At 33.6% G+C, this 25,000-nt stretch overlaps 2 protein-coding genes across 3 annotated transcripts in view; both read right to left on the bottom strand.

Annotated features, from left to right (window-relative positions):
- LOC148941763 (uncharacterized) overlaps positions 1–19,283 on the bottom strand; it is a 45,944-nt gene extending 26,661 nt beyond the window's left edge. For both annotated transcript variants that reach the window (XM_089103395.1, XM_089103397.1), the window contains exon 1: positions 19,038–19,283. In XM_089103395.1, the coding sequence (XP_088959521.1) occupies positions 19,038–19,257 (220 nt within the window). In that variant the 5' untranslated portion in view covers positions 19,258–19,283. The remainder of the gene's footprint in view (positions 1–19,037) is intronic.
- LOC148941759 (uncharacterized) overlaps positions 1–25,000 on the bottom strand; it is a 497,279-nt gene that overhangs the window by 183,949 nt on the left and 288,330 nt on the right. The window lies entirely within an intron of this gene.

Raw genomic sequence — 25,000 nt, 5'->3', positions numbered from 1 at the left:
GGAAAGACATTAAAACTTAAAACGAACAGAAATTATTCCGTATATGAAAGGGGCTGTCCCCTCTTCAACGCCTCGCTCTTTACGCTAAAATTTGACTCTGTCTCACAACTTTATTTTCTAAAACAATAAAAATCTTTAGCGTAAAGAACAAGGCGTTGAGGAGGGGACAGCCCCTTTCATATACGGAATAATTTCTGTTTGTTTTAAGTTTTATGTTGCTCCTTACTTTCAGTTAAAAAAAAGTTTGTTTTTTATTTAATTTCTGATCATTTTTCAATTAATACACCTTTCATTTTGGCTCACTGTCACTGAATAAGTCAAACAAAATTTGCATATTAATTTCACTTTTCTTTTGCTACATGGCTTTCTCTAAATTTGGTTTTGACGTAATTTACAAATTAACTTACGCAACGAACTTCTATATTCGTATATTTATATTACGTATATTAAGGGGCTAGTCCCCTAGTCAATACCTTGCTCTTTATGTTAGGTTCAAATCGCGTTCGAATTCTTTAGAATGCTTCCTTAATCGCAAAGGCCGTTAATTAGAATAAATATCTCTGATGAAAGTACAAAAAAATGTTTTATATTTAATTGCTGTTCGTTTTTAAATATACGTAACTTACGAATTAACTTACGTATTGAACTTCTATATTCATATATTTTTAATGCGTATATTAGGGGGTTCGCTCCCTAGTCAATACCCTGCTCTTTAAGCTAAAGTTCGAATTTTGTTCCAATTCTTTAAAAATGACCTCTTAATCACAAAAGCCGTTAATTAGAATAAATAGCTCTTATGAAAGTACTAAAAATCTTTGGCTTAAAGATCGAGGTATTGAATAAGATGTAAACCCAATCCTATACCTAATATTTTCTGTTTGTTTCGGTTGTTTTTCAGTTGTCACGGATGCGTGTTTATTTGTTTTTTTGTTTGTTTTTTCCCCCAGGGGTGATCGTATCGACCCAGTTGTCCTAGAATACCGGGAGAGGGCTTATTCGAACGGAGATTAAAAGTTTTAGTGCCCTTTTTAAGTGACTAAAAAAAATGGAGGGTAACTAGGCCCCCTCCCACGCTTTTTTTTTCCCAGAGTCACCCGATCAAAATTTTGAGATAGCCATTTTGTTCAGCATGGTCGAAAATATGATAAATATGTCTTTTAGGATGACTTAATCCCCCGAAGTCCCCAGGGGGGAGGGCTAAAAGTTATGAACTTTACCCAATGTTAACATCACAGTTTATAGAATTAGCAGTATGATCATTCTCTATCTCTCCCATTATAAAAACCCGGACCGGGGTGCGAGTGCTCCGGAGAACGTTTTTGCAGATATAAACACAGGCGAAGTCAGATTAGCGGGAATGCTGGTTATTCTATTTACGATTGTTTACATAAAAGTGCATTTAAGCAATCGGAAACAGACTAACCAGCATCCTCGCTAATGCAGAAATAAGTGGGAGGAGCGTTTTGTTCGCACCGAGAACAAAGACCAGAAATGATCTGCGATAAGATTACTGGTATATTCTGTCTACTGTGGTTAACATATAGTATTGGTTATTGGGAAGTATACAGAAGTTTTCATGAGGGTTTTTTTCTGGTAGTGGGAGGGAAGGATGGGTCGGGGATTATGTTGGAGGATCTGTCCATGAAGGAAGTTTTCATGGGGGAAGGGAAATTGCCATTAAGGGGGCGCCGGACTTGCCAGCATTATTTATTGGTTATTGGGAAGTATACAGACATTTTCAGGAAGGATATTTTCTGGAGAGGGGGGGCCAGAGGAGGGGGTTACTCTGGAGAATCTTTCCGTGGAGGATGTTTCTTTGGGGTAAGGGACATTTCTATGAACAGGGCGCCGGATTTCCAAGCATTATTTAAAAAACGATCAGAAATTAAATTAAAAAAAAAAAACAAGTTTTTTCAACTGAAAGTAAGAAGCAACATTAGAACTTAAAACGAACAGAAATGATAACGTATATGAGGGGGTTCTCCCCCAAGTCACTACCACGCGCGTTACGCTACAGTTTTTTTTAGTGATTTCAAACTAGCTATCTATTCTAATTAACCGGCCTTTGTGATTCAGGGGTTTGTGAATCAAAATTTGTTTTAACTTTTAACGTAAAGAGCTTGGTATTGACTTAGGGGAGAACCCCCTCATATACATAATAAAATATACGTAATAAAAAAAAACAATAAAAAAAACAAGCGATACGGCTCATTAGTAATCGAAACTTTTAAAAACGGAATTTTGATGTCAATATATGTATCAAAAGAATGTGTTTATAATGCTGATTCTAAATATATAAATTTTATTAAGTTTAGTATTACTCATCAAAGGCTACGAGCCTGAGAAAATTTACCCGATTTTTTAAAGAGGGGGGAAACATCTCCTACAAGTGAAAGAATTTTAATTAAAATCACACCGTCAGATTCAGCGTATCAGAAAACCCTTTTACATAGGTTTCAAGCTCATATCTGTAAAAATCTGCAACTTTGTATTTTTTGCCAGAAGAAAAATATACGAATATAGAAGTTAGTTACGTAAGTTAATTTGTAAAGACATCCATTTAGCAAAAGAAAAGTAAAATTTTTATGCAAATATCGTTTATTTATTCAATGACGGTTAGCCAAAATAAAAGCTGCATTAACTAAAAAATGATCAGAAATTAGATAAAAAAAAACAAGTTTTTTAAACTGAAAGTAAGGAGCGACATTAAAACTTAAAACGAACAGAAATTATTCCTTATATGAACGGGGCTGTCCCCTCCTCACCGCCTCTATCTTTACTATAAATTTTGACTCTTTATAAACAATTTTTTTTTTAAAAAAATAAAAAACTTTAGCGTAAAGAGAGAGGCGTTGAGGAGGGGACAGCCCGTTTCATATACGGAATAATTTCTGTTCGTTTTAAGTTTTAATGTCGCTCCTTACTTTCAGTTTAAAAAACTTGTTTTTTTTATTTAATAGCTAAAAAGGTTTAATTACCAACTACCGGACCAGCATCTCCTTCTGCAAACAAGTCCCCAAAACTTATATATGTTGACCCTAGGAGGAGTTGCAAACTTTAGAATTTAATAAAAAGGCAATTTTTATTACAATTTAAAGTAGAAAAGCTCGTACAATAGTAGTATGTTACCTTATACTTTGCATAAAGCTATTATATATATATATATATATATATATATATATATATATATATATATATATATATATATATATATATATATATATATATATATATATATATATATATATATATATATATTTATATATATATATATATATATATATATATATATATATATATATATATATATATATATATATATATATATATATATATATATATATATATATATATATATATATATATATATATATATATATATATATATATATATATATATATATATATATATATAAGTTAGGTTAGGCTAGGTTAGGCTAGGCAATTTTTATTACAATTTAAAGTAGAAAATATATATGCCTAGCCTGACCTAGGCTAACCTAGGCTGAACGTAGGCTGACCTAGCCTAACCTAACTTAACCTAACCTAACTTAATCTAACCTAACCTAATCATACACCTAACTTTTTGCCTGTCTCTCACCTAACCTAAGCTAACCTAAGTGAAGCGTACGTAGGCTAACCTAACTTAACCTAACCTAATCTAACCTAACGTAATCTAGCCTAACCTAACCATACTCGCCAGAAAAGGTTAGGTTAAATTATCATGAGCGCTAATGATAATTTAACCTAACCTAACTTAAACATGAAGAAATTTATCTCTTTATTTATTAATATTTATTTATACATAACCTTACCTATTGTTTTGGAGGTTAGATGAACGAGTTTGAACGATTGTCTTTAATAATAGAACGAGTCACTCATTTTCTAATTTAAAAATTTGAGGGGTAAATCCATAAGACAAAGGAGCTAAAATTTAATTTAAAATTAGAATAGAACTTAAGATTTTTCATCTCTTTGAGAAAAAACCAGAACTGAAGTGGAACCTTTTTATTTTCTTGGAAAAATTAGAAGAGAACTTTGAATTTTTTATGTCTTTGAGAAATTAAGAACTGAAGTGGAAGCTTTTTCATTTTCATTGGTAAAATTCAGAATTAAGCTAACTTTTTTACTTTCTTTAAGAAAATTCAGAAGAGAACTTGAACATTTTGCACTTCTTTGAGAAAACTCAGAATTAAAGTGATGCACCTTATCTTCATGTCGAAGATTCAAAATCAATGTATAACTTTTTCTATCTTCTATGAAAAATTTGAAACAGAACTTTAAATTTTTCATCTCTTTGCAAAAAATCGGAACTGAATTTAAGAAAATTAGAATTAAAGTGAAACTTTTTATCTTCACTGGAAAATAATCACAATCATAGTATAACTTTTCCTATCTTCTACAGAAAAATTTAGAACTGAACTTTAAATTTTTCATGTCTTTGAGAAATTATGAACTGAATTGGAAGGTTTTTTCATTTTCATTGCTAAAATTCAGAATTGAGCTAACTTTTTTCTCTTCTTTAAGAAAATTCAGAAGAGAACTTGAACATTTTGCACTTCTTCGAGAAAGCTCTGAATTAAAGTGGAGTTCCTTATCTTCATGTTGAATATTCACAATCAATGTATAACTTTTTCTATCTTCTATGAAAAATTTGGAACAGAACTTTAAATTTTTCATCTCTTTGAGAAAAATCAGAACTTAATTTAAGAAAAATTATAAATAAAGTGAAACTTTTGATCTTAATGGAATATAATCACAATCATAGTATTACTTTTTCTATCTTTCATCTAAAAATTTAGAATAGAACTTTAAATTTCTTTATTTCATTGTGGAACTTAAAACTGAAGTGGAAGATTTTTATTTTCTCTGGAGAAATTAGAATTGAAGTGTGTTCTTTGGTAAAGTTCAGAAGAGAACTTGAACTTTTGTTCACTTCGTTGAGAAAATTTTAAATTGAACTAGAACTTTTATCTTCTGTGAAAATATTCACAAGTATTGTATTAATTTTTCTATCTTCCGCCGAAAAATATAGAATTGAACTTTACACTTCCTTATGTCATTATGAATTAATGAAGTGAAGTGGAAGATTTTCAATTTCTCTGGTTACATTAGAATTTAGTTGTTTTATTTAGTAAAATTCAGAAGAGAACTTGAACTTTTCTTCAATTCGTTGAGAAAATTGTAAATTGAAGGATAACTTTTTATCTTCAAGGAAAATATTCACAAGTATAGTATTAATTTTTCTATCTTCCACAAAAAAATTTAGAATTGAACTTTAAATTTCTTTATCTCTCTGCGAAATAGGAAACTGTAGTGCAAGGTTTTTACTTTCTCTAGAGTATTTGTAATTGAAGTGCGTTATCTGGTAAAATTATGAAGAGAACATTAACTTTTTTATCTTCTTTGAAAAATTTGAAACAGTATTTTAAAGTTTTCAGCTCTTTGAGGAATTAATCACATGTCAGGTATTAATATTTCTATCTTCCACCTAAAAATTTAGAATTGAACTTAAAATTTCTTTATGTCTTTGTGAAATATAGAACTGAAGTGGAAGATTTTTATTTTTTCTGGTGAAATTAGAATTGAATTGTGTTCCCTGGTAAAATTCAGAAGAGAACTTGAATTTTTCTTCACTTCGTTGAGAAAATTTCAAATTAAACTAGAAATTTTTATCTTGAGGGAAAATATTCAAATGTATAGTGTTACTATTCCTTGTTTCCATCAAAAAATTAGAATTAAACCGTAAATTTATTTATGTCTTTGTTAAATAAAGAAATTAAGTGGAAGATTTTGATTTTTTCTTGTGAAATTAGAATTGAAATGTGTTCTTTGGTAAAATTCAGAAGTGAACTTGAAATTTTATTCACTTATTTGAGAACATTACAAAATGAACTAGAACTATTTATCTTCCGGGAAAATATTCACAAGTATGGTATTACTTTATCTATCTTCCATCGAAAAATTTAGAAATGAACTCTAAATTTCTTTATTTCTTTGTGAAATGTTGAACTAAAATGTAAGATTTTTGTTTTCTCTGGAGAAGTTAGAATTGAATTGTGTTTGTTGGTAAAATTCAGAGGAGAACTTGAACTTTTCTATCTTTTATGTAAAATTTGGAATAGTATTTTAAATTTTTCATCACTTTGAGAAAAATCTGAACTGAAGTGGAAAATTTTTATACTATTTTGGGAAAATAGAATTGGTCAATAACCTATTTCATTTTCAATGAGAAAATTCAGAATCGAAGTTGAACTTTTCTTCTTCCGAGAAAATATATTGAACAGAACTTTAAATTTTTTTACCTCTTTCTGAAAAGTCGGAACTGAATTTAAAAAAATTTATAATTAAATTGAAACTTTTGATCTTCATGGAAAATAATCACCATCACAGTATAACTTTTCGTATCTTCTATGGAAAAATTTAGAATATAACTTGAAATTTTTTATGTATTGGTGAACTTAAATCTGTATTGAAAGCTTTTTATTTTCTCTTGATAAATTAGAAATTAATTGTTAGTTGGTAAAATTCAGAAGAGAACTATAAGTTTTCTATCTTCGATGTTAAATATGGAATAGTATATTAAAATGTTGATCTCTGAGAAAAATATGAACTGAAGTTGAAAATGTTTATAATATTTTGGGAACAAAGAAATGATCAATTAGCTTATTTCATTTTCAATGAGAACATTCGGAATCGAAGTTGAACTTTTCTTCTTCAGAGACAATATATTGAACAGGAATTTAAATTTTTTCATATCTTTGAAAAAGGTCGGAACAGAATTTAAGAAAATTTAGAATTAAAATGAAACTTTTTATCTTCATAGAAGATAATCACAATCACTGTATAAATTTTCATATCTTGTAAGGAAAAATTTACAACTGAACTTTAAATTTTTTATGTCTTGGTAAACTTAAAACTGAAGTGGAAGCTTTTTATTTTCTCTGGAGAAATTAGAATTGATTTGTGTTCTTTGGTAAAATTCAGATAAGAAATTGATCTTTTATATCTTATAAGAAAAATTTGGAACAATATTTTAAATTTTTTCATCTCTTTTAGAAAAATCTGAATTGAAGTGGAAAATTTTATATTATTTTGTGAAAATAGAATTGATCATTAAATTATTTCATTTTCAATGATAAAATTCAGAATCGAAGTTGAACTTTTCTTCGTCCGATAACATATATTGAACAGAACTTTAAATTTTTTCATCTCTTTGAAAAAATTCTGAATTGAAGTGGAAAATTTTATATTATTTTGGGAACAAAAAATTGATCAAAAACTTATTTCATTTTCATTGAGAAAATTTAGAATCTAAGTTGAACTTTTCTTCTTCCGGGGAAATATTTGGAACAGAACTTTAAATTTTTTCATCTCTTTGAGAATGGTCAGAACTGAATTTAAGAAAATTTAGAATTAAAGTGACATTTTTTATCTTCATAGAAAATAATCACAATCATAGTATAACTTTTCCTATATTCTACGGAAAAATTCAGAAGTAAAATTGAAATTTCTCAAGTCTTGGGACTTTCCTTTTTCTGGGGAAATATATGGAATATAGCTTTAAATTTGACTGATTGAGACAGGTTTGAATTGAATTTAAGAAAATTTATAATTAAATTGAAATTTTTTATCTTCATAGAAAATAATCACAATCATAGTATAACTTTTCTTATCTTCTACGGAAAAATTTAGAAGTGAACTTTAAATTTTCTATGTCTTTGTGAACTTAAAAGTGAAGAGTAAGCTTTTTATTTTTACTTGTGAAATTATAATTGAATTTTGTTCTTTGGTAAAATTTAGAAGATAACTTGAACTTTTCTATCTTCTATGAAAAATTGAGCCTGCTAGTAGTATCATTATCTCTAAAATTATTTTTCTTACATCTCTGACCTTTTTAATATATATTCTGAACGTTTGACGTTCTAGCATACCCTAAAAGTAATGAACACTTAACAAAATAAAGCATAAGATATTTTTAATGTAATAAGGACATGTAGAATATTGATATAAAAATATGTTAAATACAATATTTTACATTATTAGTACACTTTCACGTTACTTTCCGTCAATTCATCTTTATATTCATTGACGATATTCTCTGCTAGTGTCCTTTTTATTCTACTTGCGATTTCACTGTCTATTGTCACATTATTTTTGCATAGATAACAGTTTTGGCACATTGACATGATATGATTTATGATGTTGATGCAGCTGTATGCATGTCTTCTTTTTCCTTTTGCTTTCATTCGAATGCTAACACTGGAAGAATTGCGATAAGATCTATCAACGGCTAACATGCTACCAGAACCATTAGCTAGAAGTTGACCCTCTTCATCAACTATTATTTTTAAGTTGGCATTCTCTTTGACTACTAATTTCTCTGGTAATGTTACTCTCGCATATCTACCACTTGCATGATGGAAATTCTTGGGTACACCAAAGGAAATTAACTCCTCACTGTCATGACAACGTATGCATACATTGCCAATAAGATCTCCACTTGCACTCGTTTCATAGTTCAGGTATTTCTCCTTGTCAGCGTTCAACACGACAATGATTTTTTCATGTGCACATACTTTCGTCGAATAATTCATCTTCACTTTTTACAGATATGAATTGTGTCTTGATCTCTCCACTGCGTAAAAAATACTGATTTAATGCATGCAATAAACTCGGTAGTGTCGATAACCTGCCATAGAGTACCAGTGGAAAAGCCGCGTCGTGACCATGAACAATCTCAGAGTACGATTGGTAGAGCCGTAAGCATATTTCATGTCATTTTAAGATACGTAAAAAGTTAAAAAATACCATGTTAAAAAATTCAAGAAAGTATTTACGAATTGGGGAGGGGACTCTTTGAGGTTGGAAAATGGGTTTAGGAATGACATTATGAATGGAACTTGTTCAGAAAAGATATAATAACGCCATAAAAAAGTATTTAAAAAATGGAGCGGGGCCTCTTTGGGGGGCCCGGGGTGGGTGTTTGGGGGACCCTTGGGGGAGGGTGCCCTTCTGTGTTTCAATGCACAAAAAATATTAAAAAATGAGGAGGGGAAGCGGGGAGGGATTTTTGCGGCGCATCCCGGCGGCGCACCCCTGTGGCATATCCCAGCGGCGCATCCCTGCGGCGTATCCCCCGACCCCGCGGCACATCCCCCCTGCGGCGCATCCCCATGCGGCGCGTCCCTGACCCGTGGCGCTTCTTGGGCCCGGGGGACCATTGGGGACCGGGGGAGGGCCTTTGGGGCACAGGGAGGGCCTTTGGGGGTCCGGCAGGCCCTTTGAGGACCAGGGGAGGGCCTTGAGGCGCCGAGGGGCCCTTTGGGGGCCGGGGGTGGGCCTTGGGGGGTCCGGGGGCCAGTTGGGAGCCTGGGGGACATTTGGTGACCGGTGGAGGGCCTTTGGGACCCCGTTGGTCTTTTGGGAGCTCGATGGACCTTTGGGGGGCCGGGGGAGGGCCTTTGGGGGTCTGGGGGTCCGTTGGGGGGCTGGGGGACCCTTGAGAGCCGGGTGGTCCTTTGGGAGCCCGGGGGACCTTTGAGGACCGGTGGCTTCCTTCGGGGTTGAGGTAGAGGGATTGGAACCCTTTGGGGTTGGGGTAGAGGACCTCACAACACTGTTCAAATGGAACTTGTGTATTATAACGACCACAGAGTTTGACCCTCAAATTCTCTTCTAAAACCTTTCCTAAAATCTTCTTTTAAAATGTCTCTATCTGTTTCGCCGAAATAGTTCCATAACCTGTCTAAAACAGTTTCGCCCCAATAATCCCTAAACGTAATTCAGCGTGTTCCTTTTGTTTTTGGCATCTCTGCGCTAATGCATTTCAAATTAATAAGAGACCTGATTCCCGCGCTAAAACAATTCATCGCTAAGATGTTTCTTGGAGAATTGTTTCCATGGCGTTATTAATATCCTTTGGAGTTCGACCAAAAGAGTTGTTTCCGAGGCAAAGACATTAATAATTTGGATCTATTCCTGGAGAATCGTTTCTATGCAAAAATTTTTAAAGTCTGACAGATGATGTCATTGGTTGATTGATCTGTCAAGAAAGGGGAGTTAATTTATTGTTTCTAAGGGGAATTATTGATTCACGATAGGTGAATTGAGGTCAACAGTACAGGTGTTCCAAATTCCTGGATGCACTTAACATTGATCTTGACATTCGCTGAGAGCGCGCACTTACAACAACAATAACATCGATCTTGGAAAAAAGAGGTCATTGACCCCATTAACCAAGTGTTCTCCCTAATGACTCTATGCCCATATATGGAGCCCTTTTCGGACTCAATAAGGCCATTCTACTATCTTATGCCTAATATTTTCTGTTTGTTTAATGTTTTGATGCTGCTCCTTACTTTCAGTTGAAAAACTCGTTTTCTTTTATATTTAATCTCTGATTTTTTTTTAATAATGCTGGGAAATCCGGCGTCCCCTTCATAGCAATGTCCCTTCCCCTATTAACCCCTCCTTCATGTAACGATCCTCCCGCATAACCCACGACCCCCCCCCCACCTACCAGAAAAATCCCCCCTGAAAACGCCTGTATATTTCGCAATACCCAATAGTATATGTTAGCATTGGGTTAAGTTCAGAAGTTACAGCCCTCCCCTAAGGGACTTCAGGGGATTAAGTCATCCTAAAAGACATAGTTATCATATTTTCGACCATGCTGAGCAAAATGGTTATCTTAAAACTTTGATCGGGTGACTTTGGGAAAAAAGAGCGTGGGAGGGTGCCTAGTTGCCCTCCATTTTTTTGGTCACTTAAAAAGGGCACTATATTTTTTAATATATGTTCCAATGAGCCCTCCCACGATATTCTAGGACTACTGGGTCGATACGATCACCCCTGGGAAAAAAATAACAAAAAAACAAATAAACACGCATCCGTTATCTTTCTTCTGGAAAAAAGAATTCAACATTTTTGTAGATAGGAGCTTGAAACCTCTACAGTAAGGTTCTCTAGTACGCTGAATATGATGGTGTGATTTTTATTAAGGATCTATAACTTTTAGGGGGCCTTTCCCCCTTTTTTCTAAAATCAGCCAAAATTTCTCAGGCGCTTAAATTTTGATGGGTCAGACTAAACTTGATGAAACTTATATATTTGAAATCAGAATTCAAATTTGATTCTTTTGATGTATCTATTGGTATCAAAATCTCGTTTTCTAGAGTTTCGATTACCATTGAGCCGAGTCGCTCCTTACTTACAGTTAGTTAACACGAACTGTTTTATATATTTTAAAATATATATTATACTTTATATTAAATCAGCTAAAGGGCGTGATAGACAAATATTATATATCTTATGTGTCTAATAAAATGTATTATGCCTTAGTATGAGTGTTAAGAAGGTAAGTGAGAAAACACATCCTATCTGCCTTCCCCTATAATCGTGTTAAGTTTCCGCTTAGAAAATCCCAAAGAGAAGGCATGTATCTTCAAAGAAATTCTTTGCAGTTTCTATCAATTTTGTAAAGAATTAAATAGAAAAAGAAGTTTTTTCAACTGAAATTAAGGAGCGATATTAAAACTTGAAACAGACATAAATTATTACACATATGAAGGGGGTCGCCCTCTCCTAAATACCTCACTCTTTACGCTAAAGTTTTTTTTTTAGAAATTTTAAAAGAGTTTTTTATTCTAATTAAACGGCCTTTGTGATTCAGGAGTCATTCTTAAATAACTACCCTTGCCCCGAGGACTGTGGAGGGTCAAGTCATCCTCAAAGACATATTTATTGGATTTTTCAACTATGCTGAAAAAATGGCTTTCTCAAAATTATGAAATTTGAAATTTTGAAAAAATGGCTTTCTCAAAATGATGATGGTCGTGGTGTCAGATGCAACCTGTACACTATTTTACCGCTATTTGTGCTAAAGTGTTTTATTATTTTAAAAAATAGGGCAGTGAGAAAGAGTAAAAATTTAGCTTAAATAGCGATTATTTAACAGAAAACAACGTGTAAAAAAAAAAAAAAAAAAAGGAGAGCCAAGATAACAAAGAAAACTTTAATTAATAAAATCAGGAACGTAAGATTTTAACCTTGCAGTTCTAATATTCTTCGATAAAAAGTAACATTTTAAAAGTTTAAAACGTAATCATCATTTTCATGCTTCCCCCATCGGACTTAATTCACTCAAAGAAAAGCCGTAATTAGCAACATTAGAAGGAAACCTGTAACGATCGAAAAATAATTCCACGCAACAGCGGAAAGTTGTGCAGTCAAACAGTTCGTGGGAACGAACTGTAAGTAAGGAGCGACCCGGCTCAATGGTAACCGAAACTCTATAAACGGGTTTTTGATACCAATAGATACATCAAAAGAATCAGATTTCAATGCTGATTTCAAATATATAACTTTCATCTAGTTTAGTGCTACCCATCAAAAGTTGAGCGCCTGCGAAAATTTGGCTGATTTCGAAAAAAGGGGGAAAGACCCACTAAAAGTTATAGAACTTTAATGAAAATCACACCATCATATTCAGCGTATCAGAGAACCCTACTTTAGAGGTTTCAAGCTCCTATCTACAAATATGTGGAATTTTGCATTTTTTGCCAAAAGAAAGATCACGGGTGCGTTTTTATTTGTTTTTTTGTTGTTTTTTTTCCCAGGGGTGATTGTAGCAACCCAGTGGTCCTAGAATTTCTTACGAGGGCTCATTGGAATGGATATTAAAAGTTCTAGTGCACTTTTTAGGTGACCAAAAAAAATGAAGGGCAACTAGGCCCCCTCCCACGCTTATTTTTTCCCGGAGTCACCCGATCAAAATTTTGAGATAGTCATTTTGTTCAGCATGGTCGAAAATATGATAAATATGTCTTATAGGATGACTTAATCCCCCGAAGTCCCCAGGGGGAGGGGTAAGAGTTATGAACTTTACCCAATGTTAGCATCACAGTTTATAGAATTAGCAGTATGATCATTCTCTATCTCACCCATTATAAAAACCCGGACCGGGGTGCGAGTGCTCCGGAGAACGTTTTTGCAGATATAAACATAGGCGAAGTCAGATTAGCGGGAATGCTGGTTAGTCTATTTCCGATTGTTTCCATCAAAGTGCATTGAAACAATCGGAAACAGACTAACCAGCATCCTCGCTAATGCCGAAATAAGTGGGAGGAGCGTTTTGTTCGCACCGAGAACAAAGACCAGAAATGATCTGCGATAAGATTACTGGTATATTCTGTCTACTGTGGTTAACATATAGTATTGGTTATTGGGAAGTATACAGAAGTTTTCATGAGGGTTTTTTTCTGGTAGTGGGAGGGAAGGATGGGTCGGGGGTTATGATGGAGGATCTGTTCATGAAGGGAGTTTTCATGGGGGAAGGGAAATTGCCATTAAGGGGACGCCGGACTTGCCAGCATTATTTATTGGTTATTGGGAAGTATACAGACATTTTCAGGAAGGATTTTTTTCTTGAGAGGGGGGGGGGGCTAGAGGAGGGGGTTACTCTGGAGAATCTGTCCGTGGAGGATGTTTCTTTGGGGTAAGGGACATTTCTATGAAGAGGGCGCCGGATTTCCAAGCATTATTTAAAAAACGATCAGAAATTAAATAAAAAAACAAGTTTTTTCAACTGAAAGTAAGAAGCAACATTAGAACTTAAAACGAACAGAAATTATAACGTATGTGAAGGGGTTCTCCCCCAAGTCAATACCTCGCTCTTTACGCTACAGTTTTTTTTAGTGCTTTCAAAAGAGCTATCTATTCTAATTAAACGGCCTTTGTGATTCAGGGGTTTATGAATCAAAATTTTTTTTAACTTTTAACGTAAAGAGCGTGGTATTGATTAAGGGGAGAACCCCCTCATATACGTAATAACATATACGTAATAAAAAAAAAACAATAAAAAAACAAGCGATACGGCTCAATAGTAATTGAAACTTTTAAAAACGGAATTTTGATGTCAATATATGTATCAAAAGAATGTGTTTATAATGCTGATTCTAAATATATAAATTTTATTAAGTTTAGTAGTACTCATCAAAGGCTACGAGCCTGAGAAAATTTACCCGATTTTTTAAAGAGGGGGGAAACATCCCCTACATGTGAAAGAATTTTAATGAAAATCACACCGTCAGATTCAGCGTATCAGAGAACCCTATTACATAGGTTTCAAGCTCATATCTGCAAAAATCTGCAACTTTGTATTTTTTGCCAGAAGAAAAATATACGAATATAGAAGTTAGTTACGTAAGTTAATTTGTAAAGACATCCATTTAGCAAAAGAAAAGTAAAATTTTTATGCAAATTTCGTTTACTTATTCAATGACGGTTAGCCAAAATAAAAGCTGCATTAACTAAAAACGATCAGAAATTAAATAAAAAAAAAAAGTTTTTTAAACTGAAAGTAAGGAGCGACATTAAAATTTAAAACGAACAGAAATCATTCCGTATATGAAAGGGGTTATCCCCTTCTCAACGCCTCGCTCTTTACGCTAAAGTTTGACTCTGTCTCATAACTTTATTTTTTAAAACAATAAAAAACTTTAGCGTAAGGAGCGAGGCGTTGAGGAGGGGTCAGCCCGTTTCATATACGGAATAATTTCTGTTCGTTTTAAGTTTTAATGTCGCTCCTTACTTTCAGTTTTAAAAACTTGTTTTTTTTTAATAGCTAAAAAGGTTTACTTACCAACTACCGGACCAGCATCTCCTTCTGCAAACAAGGGAAGGATGGGTCGGGGGTTATGATGGAGGATCTGTCCATGAAGGAAGTTTTCATGGGGGAAGGGAAATTGCCATTAAGGGGACGCCGGACTTGCCAGCATTATTTATTGGTTATTGGGAAGTATACAGACATTTTCAGGAAGGATTTTTTTTCTGGAGAGGGGGGGGGGCTAGAGGAGGGGGTTACTCTGGAGAATCTTTCCGTGGAGGATGTTTTTTTGGGTAAGGGACATATCTATGAAGAGGGCACCGGATTTCCAAGCATTATTTAAAAAACTATCAGAAATTAAATAAAAAAAAACAAGTTTTTTCAACTGAAAGTAAGAAGCAACACTAGAACTCAAAACGAACAGAAATTATAACGTATATGAGGGGGTTCTCCCCCAAGTCAATACCTCACTCTTTACGCTACAGTTTTTTTTAGTGCTTTCAAAAGAACTCTCTATTATAATTAACCGGCCTTTGTTATTCAGGGGTTTTTTAATAAAATTTTTTTTTAACTTTTAACTTAAAGTGCGTGTTATTGAATAAGGGGACAACCCCCTCATATACGTAATAACATATACGTAATAAAAAAAAAACAATAAAAAAACAAGCGATACGGCTCAATAGTAATTGAAACTTTTAAAAACGGAATTTTGATGTCAATATATGTATCAAAAGAATGTGTTTATAATGCTGATTCTAAATATATAAATTTTATTAAGTTTAGTAGTACTCATCAAAGGCTACGAGCCTGAGAAAATTTACCCGATTTTTTAAAGAGGGGGGAAACATCTCCTACAAGTGAAAGAATTTTAATTAAAATCACACCGTCAGATTCAGCGTATCAGAAAACCCTATTACATAGGTTTCAAGCTCATCTGCAAAAATCTGCAACTTTGTATTTTTTGCCAGAAGAAAAATATACGAATATAGAAGTTAGTTACGTAAGTTAATTTGTAAAGACATCCATTAAGCAAAAAGAAAAGTAAAATTTTTATGCAAATTTCGTTTACTTATTCAATGACGGTTAGCCAAAATAAAAGCTTCATTAACTAAAAAACGATCAGAAATTAAATAAAAAAAACAAGTTTTTTAAACTGAAAGTAAGGAGCGACATTAAAACTTAAAACGAACCGAAATTTTTCCTTATATGAAAGGGGCTGTCCCCTCCTCAACGCCTCGCTTCTTACGCTAAAGTTTTTTATTGTTTTAAAAAATAAAGTTGTGAGACAGAGTCAAACTTTAGCGTAAAGAGCGAGGCGTTGAGGAGGGGACATATATATATATATATATATATATATATATATATATATATATATATATATATATATATATATATATATATATATATATATATATATATATATATATATATATATATATATATATATATATATATATATATATATATATATATATATATATATATATATATATATATATATATATATATATATATATATATATATAAATATATATATATATATATATATATATATATATATATATATATATATATATATATATATATATATATATATATATATATATATATATATATATATATATATATATATATATATATATATATATATATATATATATATATATATATATATATATATATATATATATATATATATATATATATATATATATATATATATATATCAATTCTCATGGTTGCCGAGATGGCTCAACTAGAATTCTATCTTTCAACTTATAAATGTTTTAAATAAATGGTAATTGGTATCTAATTGAAAATCAAACACCTTTCAGAACTAACAACTAACTGAAGATAGCACTATTCTTGATATGCTCTAGAATGTCTAATAGCTGAAAATCTAAGTGCAGAATCAGTAAATAATTTTCGTAAAAATATCAATCAAAATTTTTTATTTGAAAATACTATATTGAAATATTAGCTTCTTACATATTTCAGTTCCAATAAATTCAAGAAAAAAATAATGTTTCAGTTTCTGATGCTTTTTCAAATTTTGACGGTCGATGTAAAGTATTTCCAAGTATTCTCACTGCAATATTTTGAAGTATTTGTTGTGGTTTTAAGTGCATCAGAAAAGTATTAAGAAAAAAAATTGAACAATAATTCAAATACGAAGCATGTAAAAAATAGTAAATTATTTTTAAAAATAAAATGAAAAAAATATTTTCAAAGGATGCGTAGACCCAATATTTCATGAGGGTTTTATCTTTAAATGATCAACATGGTTTTGAAATGACAAAAGGGGATTAAGGAAAACACCTAAACAGAATTGTGATTGGACTCCATGGATCTTATGGTCACCAATATGATGCTTTTGACAAGGGATTTGTTTTGAAAAGCACATTCTGAACAACTAAGGACAATAAATTTAGTTTACAATACAATTGGCTTTAAACCATTGGAAACATACCATAGATTAACAGAGCCAACACTTGTTATCGAATTTTCAATCAATGAAGGCAGACAGCCTGCCCTCTGCAGGAGTATACACAATGGATAATATCGAAAAATTTATATTCTATTGAATTTTAGAATAATATTCAACCATACTTAGTTATTGCCAAAATTATCCAACTAGTTAGCTATCTGAAAAATCCTTTCAAGCAAATAAGAAATTATCCAACTAGGAAAATAATTAAAATTTAAAAGAAAAATAGTATTACCTTGCTAACCAAATACAATAAATCATAAGCATAACTAAATGCTTCTCATATATATCTAACTTGACAGATAAGTAAATTATTCATGCAAACTAATGATAATATCCAACTAGTCAGACAATTATTTTCTATTAAACATAACATGAACATCTAACTTGGAGGATAACATTTTGTCCTAGCCCTTCTGATATTAATCCAACTAGGTAGTTAAGTAACTTCCTGCCTAGTTAAACATATATCAAAAGATCTAAGACTCAGCATTATCCACCTAGTAAGATGTTCTTGCTGTGCCTAAGAGAAAAAATTTATCTGGCTATTTGGATATTATCCCAAAAACACAGTTTATAGAATTAACCAGTATGATCATTCCCTATCTCACCCATTAGAAAAACCCGGACCGAGGTGCAAGTGCTCCGGAGAACGTAGAAACATAAGCGGCATTAGATCTTTTCACACGTAGACAAGTCAAATTTCTCTTGAACGTGAAACTTGGCTTCAACATTGGAACACTAATTTTGAAGAAATTAATTTTAAATTAATTTATTCCAATACATACATGAAAATCGGTAATTTGTAGTGCAATGTTATTATTAGATGTTTTAGGAATTAAATATATATATATATATATATATATATATATATATATATATATATATATATATATATATATATATATATATATATATATATATATATATATATATAGTTCAGATGTTTATAGGAATTACAAGTAGGTTTCCAAGTCTCGAGTTGAATTCAAAGGCATTTTGAGAAAGTTTCTGCCAAAATACGTGTTCCAGGGTAATTGGACCGCTAACGGCAGATCAAATGAGAGGAGCTGTTTTTACGCGCCGATATATATATATATATATATATATATATATATATATATATATATATATATATATATATATATATATATATATATATATATATATATATATATATATATATATATATATATATATATATATATATATATATATATATATCTCTCTCTCTCTCTCTCTCTCTCTCTCTCTCTCTCTCTCTCTCTCTCTCTCTCTCTCTCTCTCTCTCTCTCTCTCTCTCTCTCTCTCTCTCTCTCTCTCTCTCTCTCTCTCTCTCTCTCTCTCTCTCTCTCTCTCTCTCTCTCTCTCTCTCTCTCTCTCTCTCTCTCTCTCTCTCTCTCTCTCTCTCTCTCTCTCTCTCTCTCTCTCTCTCTCTCTCTCTCTCTCTCTCTCTCTCTCTCTCTCTCTCTCTCTCTCTCTCTCTCTCTTTTTTTTTTTTATATATATATATATATATATATATATATATATATATATATATATATATATATATATATATATATATATATATATATATATATATATATATATATATATATATATATATATATATATATATATATATATATATATATATATATATATATATATATATATATATATATATATATCAAACTACTTCTCCATAAAGTAACCATGGAGTAGGGCTTTTTTGTCAAGACCCAAACAACGATGACTTAAAAACTCCCGACAGAATAACAAACATTAATACTAAAATCGTGGACCTTTTTAATCCTTCCTTACTTTTATCTTATAATCTGCATCCAGACAAGGACAGTAAATCTTTTCAAGCTAAAAGTTTTCGAAAACAAAGGATGCGTATGTGTGCATTTACATCTGAACCAACTTTTATCTTACAAAGTGAAAATTATCGATTACCTTTTGACATTTCCAGCTTCTGAGGGGAGCTCTGCATCAAAGGTTCGGTCAGACTAGACTCTGTCTCTTGAAGAACGTCGATGTTTGAAGAACAAACAACAGAGGTGGGAGCAGGTTCCTTAGTATCTTCAGGTTTGCTGTGACTTGACTGAGGCGCTGAACTTGCGGCTATTATATGGTGCTCACTAAGAGTTGAGGTTGAAGATTCGTTCGGTTCCATGACGTCCTTTGGTTGGATCAGAGAGGTTTCAGAGGGATCAGGGTTTTCGATAGTAACTAAATGAACGACTTCATCCGTGGCTGCTAAAGGTTACGATAAGAGAAAACAGTTCAAGCTTTTGGTTTTTCCTTTTAGGGGATAATTCAGTGTTTATTATCACTTCTGGTACAAACTTGAAATATTATTTGATTTCTGGAAACTACTGAGTAAATATGAAGAGAGAGAGAGGATAGTATATATATATATATATATATATATATATATATATATATATATATATATATATATATATATATATATATATATATATATATATATATATATATATATATATATATATATATATAGAGAGAGAGAGAGAAAGAGAAAAAGGGAGAGAGAGACAGAGAGAGGGAGAGAGAGAGAGAATACTGAAGATTGGAAACAAAAGATCAGTAGACGTAGGTGCGAATAGGGGAAAGAATACAAGCGTCTTTCCAGCAATGGGTTTTTCAGCAAAAAAGTTCTCTTAGCAATGTTAGATCATTATGAGGAACTTATCATTTAGTTGAGAGAAACAAGGATGCATATGGTCAAAATGCATCTGATATCTTTGTCAAAATAAATCTGATATCCTTAAAAATGTTAGATCATTTTTAGGAACAATTAATTTGAGGAATCCCAAAATCAATTTAGTCAACATCTTTAAAACTTTTTTCTGACTCAGTGCCAACATTTTCCTCAAAATCAGATAACCCATTGTACATAATTTCAGACAAATTTTCAAAACTTTCCCTTTCAGTAACCCGCTAATTTTTCTCCATAGCCGTAAGGTCTCGATCAGTTCTGTCGCAGACAATTTGAACCCAGCGATTTCAGTATCTTGTCATCTGTTGAAACACAAAGTTCGTGAATTGTGGTTGCAAACAAACATGGATAGGTTCCTAATCAGGAATAACAAGAAGCCGAATGATGGTACCCCAATCTCAGAACCTGTACCTAAAAAGAAGAAACATGACGAATCATGTTCGGTCAAATTGCGTCGATATTTGTCAGAATACCTAAGGCTCGGATTTAGTGCGACAAAGTGAGCCAGTGAATGCACAGTGGTTTCTTTGTTGTCAAGTCTTGGCCAATAGTTCCATGAAACCTGCGCATATGAACCAGCATCTCAATAATGTAAACCCTTCTCATGTCGGTAAACCGATCGAATTTTTCAAGCGTAAACAAGAAGCATTCGCTAGTAACTGTTTGGAAGCTGCAAAAGGGGCATCATTTTCTTCCAAGGCTCTCCTTGCTTCATATGCTGTGTCCTATTTAGTTAAGAAACAGAAAAAAAAACACTCACCCTTGCCAAAAGTCTAATATAATCATCACTAGTGAAAGTGAATGAAGCAATGTTTGATACGAAAACTGCTACTGCCCTTCAGTCTATACCTGTGTCGAGCAATACTGGTTCAAGAAGGATAGAAGTCATTGCAAGCGATACTGTCGTGTAGATTGTTGAGTAAATAAAGGTGAAGAAGATTTTTGCGTTACAGCTTGACAAAAGTATGGATGTGTCAGGTGAAGTCCATGTGATCTTTTTTTCCGATATCAAGACTGTTCTGACATAAGAGAAAATATTCTGTTGTCAAAACCTACAATCAAGAACAACAGGAGAAGAACTATTCAAGGTGATTGACAAATTCTTCGCAAAAAGGGGCATCTGGTGGGACTGGTGTCTATCAGTTTGCAGTGATGGGGTTGCAACCTTAACAGGGAAGAATAATGCGCTCATCGCCTGGATAAGGAAGAATAATCCAAATGTGAAGTGGTTGCACTGCATCATGCACAGGCGAACTCTTGCGTCAAAAACGATGAACACACATCTGCATGAGACCGGAGGGACAAACTCTCCCTGAATTCGAAGATGAGTGCTTTCGTCAATAAAATGAGTTCTGGCTTAAAAAGGCTCAGAGAAACAGCGTTAGTGTCTTCCCGACCCTTGACAAGTTTGCAGACGATTGTAAAATTCATAACCTCAACACAATCTGTGATGGTATTTGGGAGCATCTGACAAAGTTGCGAGATGAACTTGTGTCATATTTCTCATCGATTATGACCCAAGATAGAACCCAGGATTTGATCCAAAATACATTTTTTGGAGACGTTACCTCAAGTTCAGGTCTTAGTGACAAGCTTACAGAGAATCTGATCAAACTTGCCAGTGATCGCGCCTTAGAACTGAAATTCCAAAATGTAACTGTTTCCCAGTTTTGGTTAGAGGTGAAAGCAGAATACAAGGAACTATGTGAAATCGCCATGTCTGTTTTGTTGCCATTCGCATCCACTAACCTTTGTGAAGTGTCATTTTCGGCAATATCATTGATCAAAACCAAACACAGAAACAGTTAAAAAAAAACAAGTTTATTTTATCTGAAAGTAAGGAAAGACATTAAAACTTAAAACGAACAGAAATTAATCCGTATATGAAAGGGGCTGTCCCCTCCTCAACGCCTCGCTCTTTACGCTAAAATTTGACTCTGTCTCACAACTTTATTTTCTAAAACAATAACAATCTTTAGCGTAAAGAACAAGCCATTGAGGTGGGGACAGCCCCTTTCATATACGGAATAATTTCTGTTTGTTTTAAGTTTTATGTTGCTCCTTACTTTCAGTTAAAAAAAAGCTTGTTTTTTATTTAATTTCTGATCATTTTTCAATTAATGACACCTTTCATTTTGGCTCACTGTCACTGAATAAGTAAAACAAAATTTGCATATTAATTTCACTTTTCTTTTGCTAAATGGCTTTCTCTAAATTTGGTTTTGACGTAATTTACAAATTAACTTACGCAACGAACTTCTATATTCGTATATTTTTATTACGTATATTAGGGGACTAGTCCCCTAGTCAATACCTTGCTCTTTATGTTAGGTTCAAATCGCGTTCCAATTCTTTAAGAATACTTCCTTAATCGCAAAGGCCGTTAATTAGAATAAATATCTCTGATGAAAGTACAAAAAAATGTTTTATATTTAATTGCTGTTCGTTTTTAAATATACGTAACTTTCGAATTAACTTACGTATTGAACTTCTATATTCATATATTTTTAATGCGTATATTAGGGGGTTCGCTCCCTAGTCAATACCCTGCTCTTTACGCTAAAGTTCGAATTTTGTTCCAATTCTTTAAAAATGACCTCTTAATCACAAAGGCCGTTAATTAGAATAAATAGCTCTTATGAAAGTACTAAAAATCTTTGGCTTAAAGAGCGAGGTATTGAATAAGATGTAAACCCAATCCTAAGTAGAATGGCCTTATTGAGTCCGAAAAGGGCTCCATATATGGGCATAGAGTCATTAGGGAGAACACGTGGTTAATGGGGTCAATGACCTCTTTTTCCAAGGTCGATGTTGTTGTTGTTGTAAGTGCACGCTCTCAGCGAATGTCAAGGTCGATGTTAAGTGCATCCAGGAATTTGGAACACCTGTGCTGTTGACCTCAATTCACCTATCGTGAATCAATAATTCCCCTTAGAAACAATAAATTAACTCCCCTTTCTTGACAGATCAATCAACCAATGACATCGTCTGTCAGACTTTAAAAATTTTCGAATAGAAACGACTCTCCAGGAATAGATCCAAATTATTAATGTCTTTGCCTCGGAAACAACTTATTTGGTCGAACTCCAAAGGATATTAATAACCAAACGCCATGGAAAACAATTCTCCAAGAAACATCTTAGCGATGAAGTGATTAGCGCGGGAATCAGGTTTCTTATTAATTTGAAATGCAATAGCGCAGAGATGCCAAAAACAAAAGGAACACACTGAATTACGTTTAGGGACTATTGGGGTGAAACTATTTTAGACAGGTTATGGAATTATTTCGGCGAAACAGATAGAGACATTTTAAAAGAAGATTTTAGGAAAGGTTTTAGAAGAGAATTTGAGGGTCAAACTCTGTGGTCGTTATAATACACAAGTTCCATTTGAACAGTGTTGTGAGGTCCTCTACCCCAACCCCAAAGGGTTCCAATCCCTCTACCTCAACCCCGAAGGAAGCCACCGGTCCTCAAAGGTCCCCCGGGCTCCCAAAGGACCACCCGGCTCTCAAGGGTCCCCCAGACCCCCAACGGACCCCCAGACCCCCAAAGGCCCTCCCCGGGCCTCCCAAAGGCCCATCGAGCTCCCAAAAGACCAACGGGGTCCCAAGGCCCTCCACCGGTCCCCAAATGTCCCCCAGGCTCCCAACTGGCCCCCGGACCCCAAAGGCCCTCCCCGGCCCCCAAAGGCCACTGGGCTCCCAAAGGCCTCCTGGTCCTCAAGGGCCCCCGGACCCCAAAGGCCCTCCCTGCCCCAAAGGCCCTCCCCGGTCCCCAAAGGTCCCCCGGGCCCGAGAAGCGCCGCGGGCCAGGAAAGCGCCACATGGGGATGCGCCGCAGGGGGATGCGCCGCGGGGTCGGGGGATGCGCTGCAGGAGAGGCGCCACAGGAATGTGCCGCAGGGATGCGCCGCCAAAAAGTAAACTAAAAAGTAAAAATTTCGAAATGTTATCCCCCAAACGCCTCCTCCCCATACCCCAATTCCGAAGGAACTCCCTGGTCCCCAGAGGTCCCCGAGGCTCACCACCCTCCCCAAGGGTCCCCCAAACACCCTCCCCGGGCCCCCCAAAGAGCCCCCTCTCCATTTTTTAAAATATTTTTTTATGGCTTTATTATATCTTTTTTGAACAAGTTCCATTCATAATGTCATTCCTAAACCCATTTTACAACTTCAAAGAGTACCCTCCCCAATTCGTAAATACTTTTTTGAATTTTATAAAATGGTATTTTTTAACTTTTTACGTATCCTGAAATGACATGAAATATTCTTACGGCTCTACCACTCGTATTCTCTGCTTGTTCATGGACACGACATGGATTTTCCACAGGAACTCTATGGTATGTAATCGACACTACCAAGTTTATTGCATGCATTAAATCAGTATTTTTTACGCAGTGGAAGGATCAACACACAATTCATATCTGTAAAAAGTGAAGATGAATTATTCGACGAAAGTCTGTACACATGAAAAAATTACTGTCGTGTTGAACGCTGACAAGGATAAATACCTGAACTTTGAAACGAGTGCAAGTGGAGATCTTATTGCCAATGTATACATACGTTGTCATGACAGTGAGGAGTTAATTTCCTTCGGTGTACCCAAGAATTTCCATCATGCAAGTGGTGGATATGCGAGAGTAACATTACCAGAGAAATTAGTAGTCAAAGAAAATGCCAACTTAAAAATAATAGTTGATGAAGAGGGTCAACTTCTAGCTAATGGTTCTGGTAGCATGTTAGCCGTTGATAGATCTTATCGCAATTCTTCCGGTGTTAGCATTCGAATGAAAGCAAAAGGAAAAAGAAGACATGCATACAGCTGCATCAACATCATAAATCATGTCATGTCAATGTGCCAAAACTGTTATCTATGTAAAAATAATGTGACAATAGACAGTGAAATCGCAAGTAGAATAAAAAGGACATTAGCAGAGAATATCATCAATGAATATAAAGATGAATTGACGGAAATTAAAGCGCAAGTGTACTAATAATGTAAAATAATGTATTTAACATATTTTTATATCAATATTCTACATGTCCTTATTACATTAAAAATATCTTATGCATTATTTTGTTAAGTGTTTATTATTTTTAGGGTATACTAGAACGTCAAACGTTCAGAATATCTATTAAAAAGGTCAGAGATGTAAGAAAAATAATTTTAGAGATA

This window comes from Artemia sp. Qi Xiang Cuo, chromosome 17 (assembly GCF_049724085.1).
Source record: "Artemia sp. Qi Xiang Cuo chromosome 17, ASM4972408v1, whole genome shotgun sequence".
In the NCBI taxonomy this organism is placed as follows: domain Eukaryota; kingdom Metazoa; phylum Arthropoda; class Branchiopoda; order Anostraca; family Artemiidae; genus Artemia; species Artemia sp. Qi Xiang Cuo.
This window is presented reverse-complemented; position numbering and strand designations above follow the sequence as displayed.